This window comes from Poecilia latipinna, unplaced genomic scaffold (genome assembly GCF_001443285.1).
Source record: "Poecilia latipinna isolate Pla-1442-1.1 unplaced genomic scaffold, P_latipinna-1.0 Scaffold2916, whole genome shotgun sequence".
In the NCBI taxonomy this organism is placed as follows: domain Eukaryota; kingdom Metazoa; phylum Chordata; class Actinopteri; order Cyprinodontiformes; family Poeciliidae; genus Poecilia; species Poecilia latipinna.
This window is the reverse complement of record NW_015115532.1, coordinates 1-21,618: the sequence shown is the minus strand read 5'-3', so window position 1 is coordinate 21,618 and position 21,618 is coordinate 1. Positions and strand designations below refer to the sequence as shown.

The 21,618-nt window shown below is 39.7% G+C and overlaps 1 protein-coding gene across 1 annotated transcript; it reads left to right on the top strand.

Moving 5' to 3' along the window:
• The first annotated feature begins 552 nt into the window (after positions 1-552).
• Positions 553-11,780, top strand: klhl20 (kelch-like family member 20). Its single transcript, XM_015022031.1, has 14 exons — positions 553-661; positions 2,322-2,376; positions 5,267-5,524; positions 5,656-5,764; positions 6,017-6,223; positions 7,141-7,299; positions 7,553-7,647; positions 8,221-8,336; positions 8,488-8,671; positions 8,793-8,936; positions 9,155-9,288; positions 9,463-9,671; positions 9,767-9,873; positions 10,816-11,780. The coding sequence occupies exons 2-14, from the start codon at positions 2,354-2,356 to the stop codon at positions 10,898-10,900; spliced, it is 1,830 nt and encodes a 609-aa protein (XP_014877517.1). The 5' UTR covers positions 553-661; positions 2,322-2,353; the 3' UTR covers positions 10,901-11,780.
• The last annotated feature ends 9,838 nt before the right edge of the window (positions 11,781-21,618 follow it).

Sequence of the window (21,618 nt, the reverse complement as noted above, 5' to 3'; positions counted from 1 at the left end):
CTTTCTGAATGTGGATAACGAAAACTCAACAGGAGCCCACTGTCATTCATGTGGATAAAAAAGAATAAGGAAGACAAAAGGGCTTGGGAAATCAAAGTATTTTTTATTTTAATGTAACACAAACCTTTCTTTTCCCTGTATTCAATCGTCTGTGAGACTTATTTGTGTAACTCCGCATCTCTTCTTTCTCTTTGAATAAAAAAATAGACAACCTGGAGAGACCATAGGTTCTTGAGAGAAAAATAAAAATTACAACACTCCGTATAAAGACATTTCACGGAAATCAGCGCCCTCTGGTGGATGGTGAGAGTAAAAAAAAATGAATCTGAGTACTCAAGTTTCTATCTTAAAGGAAATGTCCACATCTTTATATAAAAACAAATGCTTTATGACCACATTTTATTGTAAGATATATGTACCTCATTCCTCCATATTCCGTCGTGAATGTTTTGTTGTTTTCGCTGATACTGTTTTCTGATGCTCGGAAAAGATTACGTAATCTCTTAGTTTTATTTTGAAAACATATCCGGAAGCGGGGTTTTATCACTTGGCATGCGCAGTTCACAAGGAGGAAAAGCTTCAGTGGGTATCAGCAGTTGAGAACTGTAAACACTAGCTTCCAAAGCTACTTCTCTCTCAGTCATTGGGATGGAAATATAAGGTAAGTCCGCTCTTAAAATACTCAGTAGCGTATTGTGATTTTATTTTTTCGTTACGTCGTGTACAAATAGCTTATACAAACCTTGGCACACAGTTTATTCAGTGAGGTTTTGTCCTAATCTATAGCTAAGGCGTGAACGGCCACATATGTATAAACTTGTAAGCTAACCGTAAAGGTCTGCTCCAATAGCAATCAAACCATCTCGCTGTAATAAGTTGCCTCTTGTACAGTGACAACATGTACCGGGGAAGTGCTTTTTATAACGCTAGCTCCTGCTTCTCCCAAATACTGGGGGAGTTAATCAACGTCAGTCAGCAAGTGTTGCTTCGTTTATTCTAGTTTTCTATAAGAAACATTGGCTTTAGATAGTTACCCAAACCATATTTATACAGTAATATTTTGTGCAGTCTGAAAATGACCGATATTTCATTAATAGCTTTCTGTTTTGCGGATTTTAGATAAACTAATAGTTAACCTGTGTTAGCTTAGCTACGTCGGTAAAAAAAAAAAAAAAAAAAAAGAACATTTCATATTACTGGGCGTTTTTTTTATGTACATCCCCCTCCCCATCTTATTTCTAAGGGGGCTTTCTCAGTAAAATTTCTACAATGAGGTAATAGATGCGCTAAATCCGACAGACTTGTTTTCCTTTGTGGTCCTAGGAGAGATAAACATACAAAACAGAGAACAATCAAAACTATTACACATAAATGCAGAGTTTATGAACTGCATTTGTTATTTCATAAACGTACACAATGCAAACATTGCTTAAATTCAGATATAATTGATTTTTTAGAAATGTCCCCTAACGTACCTTGATACATTATAACAGAATTTTAAACTATGGCGCATTTTGTAAGTGATTTTAAAACACAAAGGTGGGTGAAATGAAAAGATTAATGTCTATGTTGTTGTCTGTGTTGACAATTTAATAATTTATCCTTCCCCCTTTGTTTTTATGAGGCTACAACACCTTAGTTGTGGTTGAAAAAAAGACAATTTTCTATAATATTCAGAAATTCACAAATCTCCTGCTGTTCTTGATGCCATACTTCGAAATACTTTCAGCTATAGACAACATCCTTAATAAACACTCATCCAAATTGGGTCTTTCATTTGTCAGTCTGCTGTAGCTTTAAATTTGCACGCCATTTTTAAGATGGTTACTGCACTGCGTTATGGTAGTTTATGGACAAAACATTATATCGTAGCTAAATATCAACGCTTCAGACTGCCTTGTTATTGGTTAACGTCGCAGTTAATAAATATTGTAAAGTTTTTTGGGGCTTTCTATTTCAATGAAGTCCATGTCTGACTGGACTTTGTGTGTCTGCTGCTGATGTTGACTAGAACTGTATTGTTTTGATGCAAGAGCAGAACTGTAAGGGAGGATTTTAATGCTGAACATGACGTGTCATAGCGACAAAATGTGCTCAACAGAATGGCGAGCGCAGTCGGGAAGGTTTCTTTCAAACGGAGATGAGTTTGATAGCGTTATGTTCCAAAGGCCTGCTCTTCAGGGTTGTGAAAAAAGAATTTAAAAGATGACGTGTGTTTTCAAGAGAAAATATCAATGCAGAAACTATTTGCATTTAAGTTTTAGCAAAAATGTTGAGCCTTGATGAACAACAGATTGTGATTTGCTCTGCTGTCTTTACAGGGTGACGTGAATCAGATATTGTTCTTCAGTGCATGGACACAAAGCCAATGCGCAGGTAGGTGTAAATGTGCATAATTATTTTTCTGCTGCCTCTGGACTCTAGAGCGTTGTCTGAAGACCACTTGACTGTATTGATGCAGTTTGATAATTAAGATTTAAATCATCGTTGCTCTCTCCAACATAGTTCTGACAGTTTTAAATAGCTTCTCGGTACTGATTCAGACATCAACATATTAGCCATGATTGATTTATGGGGGAAAAGTTAATGGCTTTACATTCTGGAATGGAACAAAAAACATAGATTTTTGTCTCCACATTTCGCTGTTGTGATAACAGTGTATGCAACGCACATTACAGTGAAGAACTTCCATAAATATTTGCTATATATAACGATGCCTGGAATATAGTCAATGACACAAGTAGTTTAATGCGCATCATTAAAAAAGTACAACTAAGTTGTTTCAATGCGAAACAGCAGACGTCAGCCTAGACGACTCGTCTGTCTGAAAGGCTCATTTATTGAGATCTGTTTGCTAGCAGGAAGACAGTAAAACCTTTTTAATTCCTTATTTACTGCAAGTCGTATCGCCGCTATCCCAACAGTCACCAACGTTATCTCGCGTCTCATTTTTTTTTTTTTTTTTTCCTAATATCGTTCAGCCTTATTGACTCGGTTGAGGGTTGAGTTAGAACAGGAATGTGGTTACACACACCCACATGCTATGAATAAACTATTGCCATCACCATGACTGGAAAAAGAACTTGTTGGATTACCACGTGTGCATGAGGTTTAAGAGGCAACAGACGTGAATTGGCAAGAGGGGGTGGAGTACCACAATGTCAATAGTTTTAAAGTTACAGATGTATTTCTGGAGATCCGTTTTATTTAGGATGATTAGGACTGAGTGTAGGTACAGTTCCTTGCAAAATTGCTTTCGTCTCTGCAACTTTTTTAAATTTATTTATTTATTTATTTTACATCTCTTCACTTTACGTTCACTAGCTTCAACATACTGTGAGTCTTGTTTGATAGGCGAACACAAAGTACAAATGTCGAATTGTAAAGGTGATCATAATATTGAAGTAGAAATAAAACTCGGATAGAAAAGTAAGAATTTACAGTCACCTTAACATATTATATTACATCCACTTGTGTGTAATTTGAACTCGGTGAACTCAGAGAGCACAGCTGCTCTCTGAAGGCCCCAGAAAATTGAGAGAGAATGTTGGTAAAGACGAAAGGGCACATCTGACAGGTCAGGGATAAACTTATGAAGAAGAGTAAAGCAGGATTAAGCTCCAAAAACCAGGTTTAACCATCTGTCAGTCCAAATGATGGACTGACATCAGTGGTCAGTCCATCATTTGGAAATGGAAAGAGTCATAAGACACGAGTCCAAACTTTGCTGTCCAACTAAACTGATGAGCCAGGAGAAAAAAAAGAGCATTGATCAAAGAAGCAACCAAGTGAACAGTTAAGTGGTGAATAAAAATGTGTCTAACATTTTTATTCTAGTCGGCTCGTTGCTTGTATTTTTCAAATATCAGCTACTTTGTGTCAGTCTGTCATAAAATACATTGATGTTTCTGGGTACATGACGTGACTCAATAAAACAAATCGAGGAGTATAGATATTATTGCAACAGACTTTAAATGTAGTGAGTTGTTTTAACAGCAAAAACTAAGTGCTCTAAGCCTGTAAACGACAACTTATGTCTGTAATGTGTCTTCTGTTTTGAAGACGTAATGAAAGCATCCAAATTGAATTGAAGTTTCAGGATTGCCCCCATCTCTAATGGATTTGTCCCATCCAACGTCGCATGGTAAACTTTCTAATCACATTCGTTCTGAATCGATATTTAACTGGCCGTGGCTCAACAGAATCGGTTTGCACAGATATGTATAGCAAAGTGAGATCCGCCCGCAGCGGCATCTGTTGAAACGGATGTGTTTAAATGTCAGGGACCTTTGACCGGCGCTGTGAACATAATCTGAAGCGAAACCCGGCATCAAAGTGACTGTGTGTTCTCGGCGCTAAAAAGATCTGGGGGACACACGGAGGTAACCGACTGGTGTGGATACGTTTACACTGACCGCTACATGTGCAGGTCAGCGGCTCCACTATATTTGGTTCAGCTGACTTAGAATTAGCCCAGGTCTGTGCAGCGGCAGTAGAGACAACATAGCACGGATACACCTATTCGGGGGGACTTTTAGGAGCAGGGAAGGATAAAATATCCAATTGGATTCGATACACAGTTAAAACAAAGTGAGCTGAGCTTTAGAGGACTTCATCCATTAGAGTTTTCTCCATTATTAGCTCATGGAAGTTGTGCTTGTTAATGTTGTGTCATTCCAAACCTGATGGCCTGCATATTCAGTGCAATGTGCCAAGCTACAGTTTAATTTTAGCTCTTTAATTTTCATCTGCCCAAACCGTCACTTCTAATTTGTGGAAATTTTACTTCAGGTTTACAGAAGAACATCTGACTTTACATGATGCCATTTCAGAATTTTGAGAGAACTGTAATACATGCTGCAAAATGTTGCATTATTGAGTAACAGCTGTAAAATGTCACTTAATTACGCAGAAATAGGTTATTTATGTGATTTATGGTGTAGATTTTTTTTAAAATTATTATTAAAGATTATGCATAACCAGACAATCGGACAAAACATCTTAATAAAAACTCAAATTGGTCCAAGAAGAAAAAAATCCATTACATTTATAATTATGTGTAATCTTTCTTTGCTAACCTGCCCCACGTTAGACAGAATTAGCCAGACTGCTTGTGCAATTCCTGATCTGCCAGGTTACACACATGAAAAAGTCCTTTGCAAAACAAAACTAATTAATTAAGATGCCAAGTTGTAATTTTGCTTTTCTTCTTTCTCCTTTCAAATTTGTTCCTTTTTTTTTTTTTTTTTTAATCTTTAAATCAAAGGGCCACCAGCGCACGTCAGGACGCCACTGGAATGGACATCACCAGCCGCTGTACCCTGGGGGACCCCAACAAGCTGCCTGAAGGGGTCCCCCAGCCGGCACGCATGCCTTACATATCGGACAAACACCCACGGCAGACGCTGGAAGTGATCAATCTGCTGAGGAAACACAGGGAGCTGTGCGACGTGGTGCTGGTGGTGGGCGCCAAGAAGATTTACGCTCATCGTGTGATCCTCTCCGCCTGCAGCCCGTACTTTAGGTATGAGAAGGCGCTCTGCGGTTTCCCCCCCTGCCCCCGGCACGTTTTCCATTAATTTAAAGGTCAAAAATCCGGAGGTCCTGAGGATTGGCTTCAGTAGTATTGAATCTGTGTTTCGGTGGTCTCCTTAGGGCGATGTTTACTGGGGAGCTGGCAGAGAGCAGGCAGACTGAAGTGGTTATCCGTGACATTGATGAGCGAGCCATGGAGCTGCTCATTGACTTTGCCTACACCTCACAGGTAGGAAGGACGGCGCTTGTTCACGGTACAAAAAAAAAAAAAGAAAATTTGCGTGCACATGCTGGTGGAAGCTGAAAATCTGGAGATTTTATAGTTTATTCTTCTGAGTTTAGATCCGCTGGCGCTTTTAAAGTGGCTTCTTTTCTTGCTAGTTCGAATTACGTTTTAAATAAAAGAGTTATGAGGATTTATCTCCTGTGTCGGCTTGATGGGAAAAAAATACGTAAACCTTATTCGTGTTTGGCCTTTTAGGTGACAGTGGAGGAGGGGAACGTCCAGACGCTGCTTCCTGCCGCCTGTCTTCTCCAGCTGGCTGAGATCCAGGAGGCCTGCTGCGAGTTTCTAAAGAGACAGCTGGATCCATCCAACTGTCTGGGCATCAGGGCCTTCGCCGACACCCACTCCTGTCGGGAACTGCTGCGAATCGCAGACAAGTTCACACAGCATAATTTTCAGGAGGTAAAAAACATCGATGCAAGAAGAGGAGAAGCGCTTTTACATTTTCTGTTGTTCGTATTGATCCTGTCCTAAGCTCTGCCATGGGAATTGCTTTTAATGGAGACGCAGCGCATTACTGTAGTGATTTAGATTTGCACATCTTCTCCATGGAGGCACCACTCCTTCTGCTTAAAGAGGAGGACAAGCTCATGGGAGCTAGAGAGACCTGGGTTCCACTTAGGAGGAAATGCTTTTGTTTACTATCTGCTGAACAGTCACAATGCAAATGTGCAGAAATGGCATTCAGTGTCTTTTTTTTTTTTTTTTTTAATATACCATCATTATTTCTGCTGTTTCAAGCAGATGTAAAATATATCTGGTCAAATAGATCCTCAACCAGTTTTCTTAATGTATTTTTTAAATTATCATTGTGAATCTTTGCAAAAATAATCCAGTAGGGAAGCAGCAGAAGAGAACATGCCTCTGACTTTGCTAGAGTCTACGGTGAAATATGTGGAACGTTTAATTCAGTAACCGTTATTTTGACTTTTCTACTCTCATTATTACAATGACAGGCTTGTTGTGAGATTAATTCTGTTGACGAGTGATTTAATTGTATATAGGTGTCCATCTTCCATTTCAGTTAGTCCACAGAAAAAGAACATTTATAGAAAATAGTGGTTTGCCTCTGGTGTGGTGCTCCCACGTCTCCTGGTCATTTTATGACGATACATGATTGGTGCTGCTGTTCATTTCTTAGGTCCTTGGACCTATAAGACACTGCTGCCTGTATTGTTTGGATTTACACACTTTGGAAAGTATGACATGTCAAATCCTGAAATGGTAACTGAATATGAAAAATTCCAGAGTGAAATTATTTCAGAACTTCACACTAATCAGAGCTGATTTACTGAGTCCTCCTCTGCGTGTGATTGCAGGTAATGGAAAGTGAGGAGTTCATGCTGCTTCCTGCCAACCAGCTGATTGACATCATCTCCAGCGATGAGCTGAACGTGCGGAGCGAGGAGCAGGTTTTCAACGCCGTAATGGCATGGGTGAAATACAGCATCCAGGAACGCAGACCCCAGCTGCCCCAGGTTTGTTGGAGTATTGTTGCCGCAGGAAGCCGTGCGGTTAGCGAGTGGTAATTCAGGACGTTCTGGATCATTTAAAACGTCTGATTGTTGGTTTTTATCCTGAGATAAATCTGGTAGTTTCGTTGCATTTCTTTTTGTTTATTGCTTCAAAACAATGTCTGCATTTCGGTACGTTTAGGCTTCAATATGAGCTTCGTTATTTCCTTATTGGTGTTCAGATGAGACACATGATGCCCCTAATGTGTCTCTGCAGGTTCTGCAGCATGTGCGTTTGCCATTATTAAGCCCCAAGTTTCTGGTGGGGACCGTTGGTTCAGACCCCCTGATCAAAAGTGATGAAGAGTGCAGGTGTGTGTGTTTTTTTATTTTTATTTTTTTAAATTTTTATTAAGATTTCTTGAAACAAATGATAGTTTTTGTAACATAGATATTCAATGGTGTGAAAAAGTGTTTGCCTCCATCCTGATATCCTATTTTTTATTTTTTTGCAAGTTTGTCACACTTCAGTGTTTCAGAACATCAAACCAATTTAAATATTAGTCAAAGCCACACAAGTAAACACAAAATTGAGTTTTTAAGTGAAGATTTTTATTATTGTAGCCCAGTGTGGAAAAGTGGTTGCCCCCCCGCCCCCCCACCCTCTCGGTCCCCAGTTTGACTGCAGTTGTTGCTGCTCCCTTAATAATAATCACGTTATTTTAAAAACTGAATTTTCCCCTTACTTGTGGAACATTTTGGACTCGTATTTAAATTGGTGTTATGGTCTGAAACACCGAAGTGTGACAAACGTGAAAAAACAACAACAAACAAACTAGGAAATCAGGAAGCAGTCAAACATTTTTCCACATCACTGTACATTCCTGTTGATCTATAGGAAAATAAAATAAACAGAGACATGATGTAATTTCTCCACTGTTTCAGAGACCTGGTTGATGAGGCCAAAAACTACCTTTTGCTTCCACAAGAACGGCCGCTGATGCAGGGCCCCAGAACCCGCCCTCGGAAACCCATTCGATGCGGAGAAGTTCTTTTTGCAGGTCAGGAACAGCAAAGAAAAACAGAAACAACCCGAAATTCAATTGTTTATCTCTCACGGTATTTCATATGTTGTTAATGTGTGAAATTTAAAAAATGTTAGTATTTAGGTCCTAATTTAAATGTATGTTTTTATGCTGTTCTGTTCTGCAGTTGGCGGCTGGTGCAGCGGAGACGCCATTTCCAGCGTGGAGCGCTACGACCCGCAGACTAACGAGTGGCGCATGGTGGCCTCCATGAGCAAACGGCGATGTGGAGTCGGCGTCAGCGTCCTCGACGACTTGTTGTACGCGGTGGGCGGTCACGACGGCTCTTCGTATCTCAACTCTGTGGAGAGGTTGGTGCCACAACGGCTCGCGTTCCCTTTACAAGCCGATCACCCAAAATACTGCCGTTTAGGTTGGTGAAGGAAGGAATGAAAATCTCTTTAAAGCAGCGCTTGATTTCCACCTGTGCAGATACGATCCTAAAACCAACCAGTGGAGCAGCGACGTCGCCCCCACCAGCACTTGTCGAACCAGCGTGGGTGTTGCTGTACTGGGTGGATTCCTGTATGCTGTCGGAGGACAGGATGGAGTGTCTTGTCTCAACATTGTTGAAAGGTTTGTCCTTGTGCATAAATTGAGCTCAGTCTACCTTTTTTTTTTACACTTTATTAAATATTTAATTTTGTAGTTGTTCTCAATCCCTGCCTGTAAACAGACATTCCTAATGAGAATTGGAAGCAGTAATTGAAACTGACTTTGCTTTATCTCTTATTTTACCGGAAATAAGTTCCTGTGTAGTTGATTAACTGTATCTTAACATAACTTCCTTCTAGGTATGACCCAAAGGAAAACAAGTGGACTCGTGTGGCCTCAATGAGCACCAGGCGGCTTGGTGTAGCTGTCGCTGTGCTGGGAGGATTTCTTTATGCTGTCGGAGGGTCTGATGGGACATCGCCTTTAAACACGGGTACTTTACCTCGTAAAAGGGCAATAAAGACCTCTTTCAACAACTTCAGCAGGAATAAATTTAGATAAAAACCTCTTTTTCCAGACTGCTAAAACCTACTAAGCTCCAAATGTTGTTGTTTCTGCCGTCTGAAACAATACCGTTTTATTTCCGTCCATTTTTTTCTGCCGCCAGTGGAGCGCTATAACCCTCAAGAAAACCGCTGGCACACGGTGTCTCCCATGGGAACGAGACGGAAGCACCTCGGATGCGCGGTCTACCAGGACATGATCTACTCTGTCGGGGGCAGGGACGACACCACGGAGCTGAGCAGCGCAGAGAGATACAACCCCAGGACCAACCAGTGGTCGCCTGTTGTCGCTATGACGTCCAGACGTAGCGGGGTCTGTATCTGAGGTTAAAACGCTAGATTAATAAACACCGAATGACTTTGGGTTGTTGTTGTGTGACACAAAGCTGTAAATGTGTGTGTCTGCAGGTGGGCTTGGCAGTCGTGAATGGTCAGCTGATGGCGGTAGGAGGCTTCGATGGGACAACATATTTAAAAACTATAGAAGTATACGACCCGGACGCCAACACATGGAGGTAAGTCCTTTTGATTTCATCTTTAAAATGAGGAGCAGTTAGTAGGTTTGTCAAAAATGTATATTGGATTAGTTGTTTAAATGTCTTTTTATTTGTTTTGAGTTTTAATTTAAATCTCATCTGACTGATGAAGCCTTTGTAGGCAGAAGGAGACTGTTTGGAGTATCAAACAATGACATGGAGGTTTTATAAAACTTTCTATGCAGCTCACACCTATGATGATTTATCTGAATGCAGCTTCCTGCCTCGCCATCTAAAGCACCTGCTGATCTAAAGTTGCAGATTGAGTAAAGATAATTCCTAGTAGACAAAAAAAAAAATCTCTATATATTGTTGTGGCTAAAAGTTATTGTGATTGTTGATGGACTGATTAGGAGATACAGCAACATCATTACAGGTATCTATGAAACTGATCCACTTCCTGATTTCTGCTGAAGAACAGAATTTAATGTAGCATGACGCTGCCCCCACCTTCTAACTCTGTGGGGATGATGTGGTTTGGGTGATGTGCAATTTTGCTTTTCCACAAAATGCATTTTACCGGTGTGCCGTAAAGCCACAAGACTTTGCCATATTTGTTATGTCCATCAAGCAATCAAGTTTATTTGTACAGCACACAATGACTGATTGTGGTCGGAGTAACAGATTCTTCTACCTGAGCTGTAAATCGCTGCAGGTTCTCCACTCCCTTTCCCCATGTCTGTGAGTCTAGGTGTGCAAATACATGTTTGGTAGATCTGCTGGTGTGCAAAACTCCAGGCTATGTCGTAGGCCATGCTCAGTCAGATGTTCAATGCTTGAGATTTTGTTCATTAACGTAACCCTGCTTTAAACCTGGTTTTCTAACTAAGAGCCTTCTGGAAGAATTCACCTGACATCATCGTATCTTATGTGACTTGATTCCGTCAGCTTGGTGTTTGTACACTCTTACTTTTTCTCCAGGTTGTACGGTGGAATGAACTACCGCCGGCTAGGTGGAGGAGTGGGCGTCATCAAAATGACTCACTGTGAATCTCACATATGGTAACGGCACCCCCCGCACCCCCTTCATGCGTCGCTCGTCTCGCATACTTTCACTTCTCATGACGTCTCGATGGATCTTCAAGCAGCTCTCGTGCCTCTAAAAGAGACAAGGATAAGAGAAACGTGGGAGTGGGCATCTTGAGCTCTGGTTCATCCCCGATCGTCACTCAGAGGTCATTAAGTTCATCCTGGCTGTTTTTTATTTTTTTATTATTATTCCTCTGATCAACCATGCTCATTGAAAACTGCAGAGGGAGCAAAGTTTACAGAACCTCACTAAGCTTCCAGTTCGGACGGAAGCGTAAGGAGTTTTCGTCGTCCAAGCCTCGCGGCCTGGATTTGAATCGGCATGTGCGGCAGACTGAGGGCGCCACGCACGTCACTGCTACCGGAGGGACATAATCTGATCTGCCAGTTTCAGAGGAGCAAGGATGTCAGAAAGAACTGATTCACTAGACGAAGTTTGTAAGAACCTCGGCCACCTAAAGTGACTTTTTTTTTTTTTTTTTTTTTTTTTTCAAATCGGCAGCCACCAGAATATTGTCTTCAAGAGACAACGGTGCACACCGACCGTCAGGAACGAATCTGTGCTTTGTCTCGGTCTGTTGTAGTTTTTAAACTTACATCTCAGCTGTGGCTTCACAGCTTATGCCACGTTTTTGCTGGGTTGAAACTTAATACGATAAATTGTTACAGGCCTGTACAGTTGGATGTAACAGGCAAGTCGATGTAAATGGGACTGTAACTGTTAACATTTTTAGAGTCAAGTTAAAACGGTGTAGTTGGAGAATGAAAAGAAACCAGGATCATCAAATAGTGTCACTGTTTTGTTTTTTTTAATTTTTTTTTTTTTTTAAGGTAATTCCAGGGCTGAATCTTAAAGGCATAATAACTGTGATTTAACATGAACATTAAGTTTAAGTACCTTCCACACAACTCATCTGTCCCAGATGACAAATGTTTGAATTTACCTCCATAAGTAAGCAGACACTTTTCCATCAAAGTCGTAATGAGTTTACCTTAAAATGCTGATGGTTTTTGTTTTTAAACCTAAAAAAAAAAAAAAAAAAAAAAAAAAACTATTATCTTTAGCAAATAAAAACAAGCAATTTCCGCTGTTGAATAATTTACATTTGACGTAGGACTGAAAGAAAACTTAATGAAGGATTGTATCGCCTGATTCAGTAGGCGAATAGTTTGCTGAATAGTTTTGTTCTGGGGAAAACGGTAGGACTGAAGAACAAGTCTGTAGTGTCAGAATTGATTCTTCCTCTTCAGTGTGGTAATAAGGTAAAACATGTGCAACTTTAAAGTTGCCAGAGGGGGAAAAAAAAAAAAAATTTAGTGCTTAGAATTCAGCTTAGCGTGAAAAATCTAACCAACGTGGATCATTTTAAGAAATGACACCATTGTTCTCCCTTCTTTTGGGTCATCTGGGTTACCGTAGACTCATTCAGGCACGCCATTATCCATCTCCATTTAGATTCATAATGTTCCCATTTCCATTATCCGGAAACTTGTGTTGCATTATTTTTAAGTCTGTGCTCAAAACATCTGCTCTAAACGCAGTAAAAACGAGTTTCTGTAAAAGTGATGAATAAAGTAGCACTAAAGGTTCTGATATTGGTTTAACAACCATACGATTTTTATGGCACAAAACCATGGTCTGCTCCTTGCTTTGTTGTCGTTTTTTTTTTTTTTAACTGAAGTTGCCGCTAACAGTGGTGCCACCTACTGGAGAAAAAGTATGTTACACTAAATCAAAAGGAGTGGCTGATCTCAGCTCGGTGTAAGAAAGCGTAGACGTGGAAAGCGGTTTGGATACATGCATTGCACTGTGACTGTATTCCAGTTTGAATCTTTTTGCTTTTAAAACTTGTTTTGTGGAGAGCTGGGGGTAGGCTTCCATTTCAAAGAGGAACTTAATATAATCAAAAGTTTAAATTAGAAAATGAGACATTTCAGGATTTTTAGAGCTGGAATCATTTATGAGAAACTCTTGCTGGGATTCGCTCTGTTACACACAGTTCATCTGCTCTCTGTTCCGCTAAAGCAGCGCGCGCGCGCGCACACACACACGCACGCACGCACGCACGCACGCGCGCGCGGCTGGAACGGATGCAGGCAGGTGTAGTTATTTTTAAACACAATTTTCTGTGCGAGAAGGACCTAATCTGAATGTATGTGAATATCCAGCAGTTTGTTGACATGTGTGGAGTTGGCCTTCCAGCAGGTGTTCAGCATAAACCCCCCAGCCGTTTATGCTGTTGAAAGCTCACTTGAACTTTTGAATCGAAACACTTCCTGCCTTTTTGTCTTCTTGGTGGTTTTTTTTAAGCCGACATTGAAGATGGGCTCTGCAGCATGCCATACGTGTATATTTGTTGTGACATATATTTCATGCTGTCAGTTGCTTAACAAAACAAAATGCTGTCTAAATAACTGTGATTGCCTCACAAAAAAAGAAACTGTTCTATTTAAAACTTCGTAAATGTCTCTGCTTTTACCCTGGGCAATCCACTTACTATTCAGTTCTTTTCTCTACAGCGATTATTTACCACAGGCTAATAAACTGCTCTATTCTCAATGTCTGAAATCTTTTCCCTTTACTTTTTAAATTCCTTTTGTCTTCAGTAACATGAAGCTTCTTCATTTCTTAACTGTGTCGATGATTACGTCTTACTTTCACCAAGATGTCATTGTGATTAGATTTCTGCAGAACTAATACTTGTGTACCTGAATCAAAGACTTGTCATAGTTTGTGCCGGTTAAAAGATTACTCTGTTAATCACGTTTAAGAATTTAAAAGCTTGCCTCTGAGAGAAAATGTTATTCATCAGATGTATACGAGCCCAGAGTGCATCACGCCCTCTAAACTGTTGCTTCTTCTCTGGCTTTGTTCATTTCTTTGCCATTTAAAAAAAAATCACAAACCAACAAGGATATGTTTTTATGAAAACATGAAGAGTCTGAATGACAGAAAATGAATAAGTGTTTTCAGTATTTCCCCACCGGCTAGAATATTTATTTATTTTTGGTTAAAGAATTTATTTATTAAAGATCTTTTTTTTTTCAAACATAATCAAGAAGTGTTGTACAAGATGGAGTAAAACAATCACAAGAACACAGGCATGTAAAACCAGAGAGAAGAAAATTAGACATAAACAAGAAGATGAAGGGAAATGCTAACACCAGTGTAAATCCTAGTCAGATGACTGGCTAAACTGGCTGGTTTTTAAAGCTACCCAGTGATTAGACAGGGTTGACTTACAGAGTCGTTAACCAGCTTCGTCTCGTCACCAGAAGCGCGATCATCATTGCTACGCCCCCATCGGCTTGTATTTTAAATACCTTGCATTTCGTTGGTGTAGGAAGATGATGCTTTTTTTTTTCTTCTTTTTTTTTTTTTGGATGTGCCAAAAAAGCATTGAGTGAGATGATCATCACAGCTACTGAATTACATACACGCTACTGCATTTACACAACTAATACTTAAACACTACAACAATAATCAAGTAATAGAAATCAATCTAAAGCGACACAATTTTAACCTGCATGCACTAGTGGACATTCTCTCGTATCAGATTGTTGGGTGGTTTAGCATTACCCAGTTCAGCTAATCGACTTCTTAAGAACCCTACTTAGGATTGCAAACTTATTCCCAGATAGAGATGATCAGTTGGCATTAAGCATATATATATATATATATATATATATATATATATATATATATATATAGAAAATACAAAAAGACAGACATGAGTAAAAGTAGTGACACATATGAACTTTGAACTCCATACCATTTACACTACTTCACATGTACTATTCAAACCAGGACTTGACAGGACTGAAGATTTTGCTAAATCAGGTGTGTTTTCTCCAGTTAAGCTGATCTTCAATTCACCAACATACATGGCATGTCAAGTAGTTTGACAAGAACTTAACCCCTCCATAGTCTTAGGAGGGGGCGAGTGGATCCTGCCTGAGCTTTTTACCATGTGTGCGGTCCCGGCCGGGCCACACTGACCCCACCTTCGCTTTTGTGAGTTTCTTTTTTTGCCCCTGTGGTTTTGGGAACTGACGGGACAGCCCTATTACTTCCCCACTGTCTGACCGTGACATCTGCCTCGCTCTTCCTGAGCATCAAGCCAGGAATACGGTTGGTTAATGTTTGTTTTGCCTGCTCTGTACTACACTGTCAAGTCCTAGTATTAGAGTATTTCTTCTAGGAGTATGAATGCATAACATAGAGCAAACTAGAAACGAGCAAAAATCCCAAAGTTTTATCCACTGCTGCTGCATTGATCTATAATACACAGTTGGGCTCATGATGGACAGTTTAGCAGAGAGAGATATAGATCAATATACCCGTGGCAGAGATACTGTATATTGTATTCCTTTTTATTTTCAGTGCCTTTGCTCATTTATTTTTTTTCATGGTTGCTAAAATAGCCTTTATTTCAATAGCTCTGGCTCCAGAATCATGCGAAGCTCCTCTTTTCCTAGCTCTGCAGTGTTGTACTAAATTAAACTGAAAAAAGAAGTCCATTCAAACAGAGTAGATTTTAAGAGATTTTAAGTCATTGATTTTTCAGGCCTGCAGTAAATTCCATAAAAAGAGAAGAGACGTGAATACTTAAGGTTGGTGATGGTTTTAGCTTTCACCGCAAACCTTTGTTTATCCGTCCTTCCTCTGTCTTGTGGATGTATATTTACAGACCCCCTAAGACTCGACGCTGCGCTGGCCTGAAAAGTAAGCAGGGATGAGTGAAAGGTAATAGGCTTCTATATATGTTGTGCCCCAAAGGCTGTGCGAACAGACTCCTAACACACCTACAAGCTCCCACTCATCTGAAGGAAAGCAAACATTCACACATCCCTGCTTCTTGGCTCTCTTTCCTTTTCAGTGCTGCTTCTTTCTCCATCCCATCCTTCTCCCTTAACTGTCTCATAAATGTACACTGAGCCCAAGGCTGCAGGCTATTCTTCACTGAACAATCTCCTGCTCACTGTGTCCGTCTCAGAAGAATCACCTACCCTCTAAAATATACACCGAGCTATGAAACCTTTGCCCTGGGCACATCTCCAAACAATCTGAAATGAACTTATATTGGTTTGTGCCTCAGCTGGAACCTGACGCTGCAGCTGTGTGTATACTCCAAATGTATGGCTGTGTCACCGGGGCTTTCTCGCCGTCTCGCAAGAACTTCTAACCTAAACAGTGATCCAGAAATACAATCTGCTGCCTACTCTGTCCTGTTCCTGACCATCCCCTCCGCAGAGAACGCAAGAACTGGAGATGAACTGACACGAAGGAAAAGGTTGTGTTTATTCATCCGGCTTTGTAATGCAGGGTATCTAAATGCAAAATTACGCTCACACCAACTCTGTTCTTGCTTTTATTTCTGTTCTCTGCAACAACAAAAAAACAAAAAAAAACAGCGTGCCGCTGCGGAGGGGATTTTAAAAATGCAGTTGGCTTAAAAGGCAAATTTCGTTAGAAGAAAACCTGAAATCCTTCCATATGTGAACCATGAATTAATCACGCTCGGTGTCTTATCATTGTTTTTCAAAGCAGATAAAAAAATTCTAAATGTACTTTTCTAACATGAAGGGAATCTTTGGAGGTGGATATCACGCATCAAAACAAGTTTTACTCTTCATATATATATATTTTTTTGCAAAGGACTTTGATGCAACTGTTGTTACATAAGACTGAAATCTTGTGCGAATAGATACACTATTTTTGTCATTACAAAATAGATTTATACTGGGACATTTAGGTTCTTGCCTGCACTGCCATGTTATAGACAAGCAGTTCACGGCAACACAGTTGTTGCAAGAAACGGGAGTGCTGGAGCCCAACTGTGTTCACTAGAGGAAAGTTGCTGGGTCAGAGCAGAAATGACGACATGTACTCAGTAACACTTATTAGCATATGTTACCCATATGCTTTAATGCAGGTAGAATTTGAGTTCTTTTAGATCACGATCTTTGTCACAGCTTGTTATTTAATAATGTTGGAGGAACAAAGGTAGACCAGGCTCACCACAGAGTGTTTACAAATCAATAGAAATGGTGCCGGTTTACTAGGTCTCCAAGTTACTGGCCTCAAACAGCATTTCTAGTCACTTTTTATTGCGTCATGTGACATTGTTGATGTTCATGTTTGGTAGTGTTGTATATGTAACTCCATCCTTCTGCTGCTGGTTTTGCTTCAGTGTTCATAGTTTTAATGTGTTTTACTCAATTTTTTTTTTTTTTACTTTGTTTATGGAAATTATAACTCTTGCCAGCTACAAGCTCAACCACAGTTATAAAACGTTTTAACATTTCTGTTATATAATTCAACTGTTTGGCTGGAAGGGGCAACACATATCTGTCTCTTAAATAAGACTTTATGGAATTATAATATTTTTGTTTTCTGACTTTAACTTTAATAGAGAAAATTCTATATGGGTATGAATTATTGAAAGTATATTGAAAGTAATGTGATGTCATTTAATATCAGGGTTTTTTTTTTCAGGAACATCATGAAGGTCACTGTGAGATGAGGGTTGATCATCATGAATTCCTGATTATAGAGTGGCCTCTCCTCCGGATGTTTGAGACCGAGTGCTGTTAATAAGTCTGAGACAGCACTGATGATAAAGAAAAAATGAACTTTGGAGGCACTGAATATAAGAAACAAATCTAACTCAGTTGATGAAATCTAATATGGCATTTGGGGATTGTAAAAAAATGTGTCTAATCCTTCTTTGTTAACATTGCAGAAGGCCAACCAATGACATTACTCTCCTCTGGTATTTTTTTTGGACCACATATTCGCCCATATTTTAAATTACATTGACATATAACTCAAAGTCGAATCTTGCCTCAGAGGCTCAGATTTATCCCACTTGTCCCTGCAAGGGGACAAGATGTTTTATTTTATTACACCGGCGATGCCATCTCACTCGATTGTTTGCACGCCACAATTCCATGTTGAAAATACTCCGACATGAAAGAGTCTGCCTTTTTCCAGTAATTGTACGTTTTCTAACACTACATGGACACTTTAGCAACGATGAAAACTTAATGTTATGCAGAAGAGCGGACATTTGTGAGGAGCAGATCACATTTATGACACGACGCGCCGACTTCTATTCGTGCTCCGCTATTCAGACACCAGACGAGAGTAAACAAGACGTGCCTTAGTTTTGAGTTCAGCCTGATTCAAGGCTTACAGCGCTCTGTCGGCCTCGCCTGTGGATAAAACGCCATCAAAAATACTGATTAATCATCTTTCTCAAAAGAATTGACTCCTGATACCATGCCACTTATTTTCCATTATGGCTGAGGACGATGGAGCACATTCATTATTTGGACTCCAATCACATTCTCTGTCCTTGGTAAACAGATGATAAAGTCTTTAAACTGGCTTGACACACACACACACACACACACACAACACAAACAACACACACAACACATGCAGAGAAGCATTAGACGTCTTCAATCAGCCAACTCATCCCAGGGGTCCTCCACTGCACATTATAAAACAACATCAGGGGCCAGAATCACAATCGTTGTTTATGCAGAAAGTCCATTCAAACATCCTTTTTGCACAAACCAGCCAGTAGGGAGGGGCTTTTTGTGAAAACCTCAGGACCAGACCAGACCTAACGAGAGTTTTCTGTCGCACGTTTGCATGAATGAATAAAGGGACTGACCTAAAGTGACTCATTACACCTTAAGAGAACGAGCGTTTTGCTCTGATTCGTTGTGGCGTTAATAACGTCTCATCAATTTCCTTCTAAGGATTTTTATTGGGTAATATAATTAGTGTGTTTACTTCTGAACATTAGAACCCCGTCTTGCCCCTAAGCCGTTGAGTGAAGCTCTGTTGAAAGATTATGAGCACATCATTTTCTACCTGCAGTAGAAGTCTCTTGAAGTCTTCATTTATGACTCTTTGTTTTTTTTTTTTTTCCCTTCTTGCACCCAGAGGTCAGATTCTCTTGAGATCCAAAGTTGTAAAACCAACAAGAGCGTCTTTTGAAGCTGAAATTCTGACTATGAAAGTTGTGTGTTGTTCTTAATATGTGTTGGAAGATATTTAGTGGCACATTTCTTCCTACCTCTCCTTCCCGTGCACAGAATTATAGTCTATATTGGAGTTACTGCCCAATGCAAACTTGATTTGAAGATTTCGGAAATGGTATTCACAGAAACTAGTTACTGATCTGACTTTGTGTCTGACTGCTGGGTGGTTAGGAAAAATGTATTCCCTGTGTGGCAGAATTTGCTAACATATTTGGTAAGCCTATATAAATATAAGGAAAACACCGAATTAGCAAATGCTGCAAAAAAAAAAAAAAAAAAAAAAAACTTTTTAAGACTTTCTGATTTTAGCTTGTAATTTGGGGTTACAGGTCTAAATGTGCCTGTACCTTTAGAGGGAAAACCAGCACCTTACCGGAGAAAGCTGTGTTTTGTGCAACTACTGAAAAAGTTACATGAGTCACATTGCATGTTCAGCAACTTTATAGGGTGTAGAGCCATGGAGAAAAAATATCTTTCAGTCATCACCAACATCTGTGTCATTATTTTTCTGAAGTAGTTTTACAAACAGAGTGGTTCATGTGGGCGTGTTACCGAAACATTATGTTGTGTCTGAACTAACATTTTTGCCCTCTGGGAAATCTGCTCACTCATAGCTTCATATTTGAAAAAAAAACAACAAAAAAAACCACTTACATCTAACTTTTAGTAGTAAAATTCAACATCGATGAGAACTTAATCTGTTGTGGCCAGTTAGATAAAAGATATTTAATGTCTGCAGAGGAGGATTTCACAACTTGTGGTGATGATAAAAAGAACTGTACTGGTCTTATACTTTTCAGGAAACGTCTGCAGCAGACTCTTCCAGTGTCTCAGAGTAGAGAGTGCCGCCTTTCATCCTGTTTTTAAAAGCTGCTTCTTTACTTCTTCTGCTACTTTCTTGCTCTAGTTATGAAAAAAAAGTCTCCTCATGAATCTCTATGTTTTCTATGTGGTAATTCATTATGTTAAGTCCGTGTAGCTAAGTTTTATGTTGATGTAATTCGGTCAAACTGTCCTACTGAATCCTTCAAATAAATCCCTCATGCTGTTTATGCTTCAGATGAGGGAAAAACAAATTGTTAGGACACGTTTCTAAAATCTTCCTGCTGGCTCCCTGCTCTCGTGTGGCGTTCTGGCTATTGTGCCTCTTTTTTTTCTTCAACAACAGTAATGTTTGTCATCAGTCATTTTACTTGTTCTTATTTGCCAGATTGTCGTTCTCTGCTGATAATTCCTTTTGTTTTGTGGGCACCAAGCCCGCAGCCACCTTGATTTATGGTTTCTGCACCGTTTCTTTGACCTCTGCTGAGTTTCCGGTCTTGTGGAGCCTTTTGCCGAGGCGCTTGTGTAAATTGTGTTTGATTACTCCGGCTCTTCTGAGTTTGCGTCCTGTAGTAAATTAAGACATTAAAGCTCCATTCATGCCCAAAACCTCCTGCAAGACCCAATAACAGTTTTCTCACATCTGTCACTTCATGAGGGCTAAATTATTTTTCCATTGTTTATATTCGGCTTCTAGATACTTTCTATCAGAACTGTGCATGATTTATTGCCTCTGACCCCCCCGCTCTTAACTCACTTTAAGTGTTTCTTGTGCCAGGGCAGATGCGTGCAAAGAAATTACCTGCGGAATCCTCCAGGCCTTTTCACATAAATCTTTCAGCAGTAAAGCTTAAAAGCATGCATTGTCTGTCATCATTTAGCTCAGCAGAAAGCTGCTGTGATTTATGGTTTTGTGCCTCCTGATGGGAGGCAGAGGAGCTTTAGTGTGAGAAGCGTTCCTTTAATAGCAAGAGGAACTCTGAGCCGTAATGGACAGCTTTTCAAAAACACACAACCGGTTTCCATAGTTACCGCCATCCCTCTGTCACATGCTTTGATCTTTTGAGCAGCTAGAAAAGATGACATCCTTGGCGGATGTGTGAAGGAAAATTAGGAAAATGGATTTAATGGTGCGAAGGCGGGAAGCGCAAACTGGAAAGTGATCTCAGGTGACTTCTGGGAAGTTTGACGTCACATATCTAGATAAACGCAACGGGACGTCACTAATGAAATATCGACAGGGTAACTGTACCAAAAACTCAATAACCTTAAATGCAGCTCATATATTGCATAAAAAAATTTTAATTATGGTGAATTACATTGTTATAGGAATGATTTTGTAATGTAAATAGCATATTTAGAAATAATAACACACAAAATATAACACACATACTGCACAGTTTACCTCAGGTCCTCAGGTGACAGTGAATCACAAATTATAAAGAAAGAAAACAGTTAATAGAAATAAACAACTGGAGTGGTTGAATATGTTAAAAGAAATAGCTTTTTATGTTTACTTATTGCTTTAGACAAACACATTATTTTAAGTTTCCAAATGTTCTAAACTTACAATTTACACCACCTGCAGTGCTTTAGATGTTGTTCTGGGTTCTTTCGTAGCGTCTCGGATGGTTTGTTAACGCAAAATGAATCTAAATGTGTCCACCGAGGAGAAGGTTCTCCACTATTCTTTTTCTGCTTTCATGGATGATTGTATTCCAAAAAAGATTACAAGCTGGTTTGGTATTCACTCAGGTTGTCCTTGTCTGGTGTTAAAATGTGTTTGGTGGTCTGAAATTTTGAGTGTGACAAAAA

Coding starts and splice junctions, on each gene's coding strand:
- klhl20 (XM_015022031.1), top strand. CDS start 2,354: ATGGACACAAAGCCAATGCGCAG. Junction 5,765..6,016: donor ACTTTGCCTACACCTCACAG/GTAGGAAGGACG, acceptor TTGGCCTTTTAG/GTGACAGTGGAGGAGGGGAA. Junction 8,337..8,487: donor CGGAGAAGTTCTTTTTGCAG/GTCAGGAACAGC, acceptor TCTGTTCTGCAG/TTGGCGGCTGGTGCAGCGGA.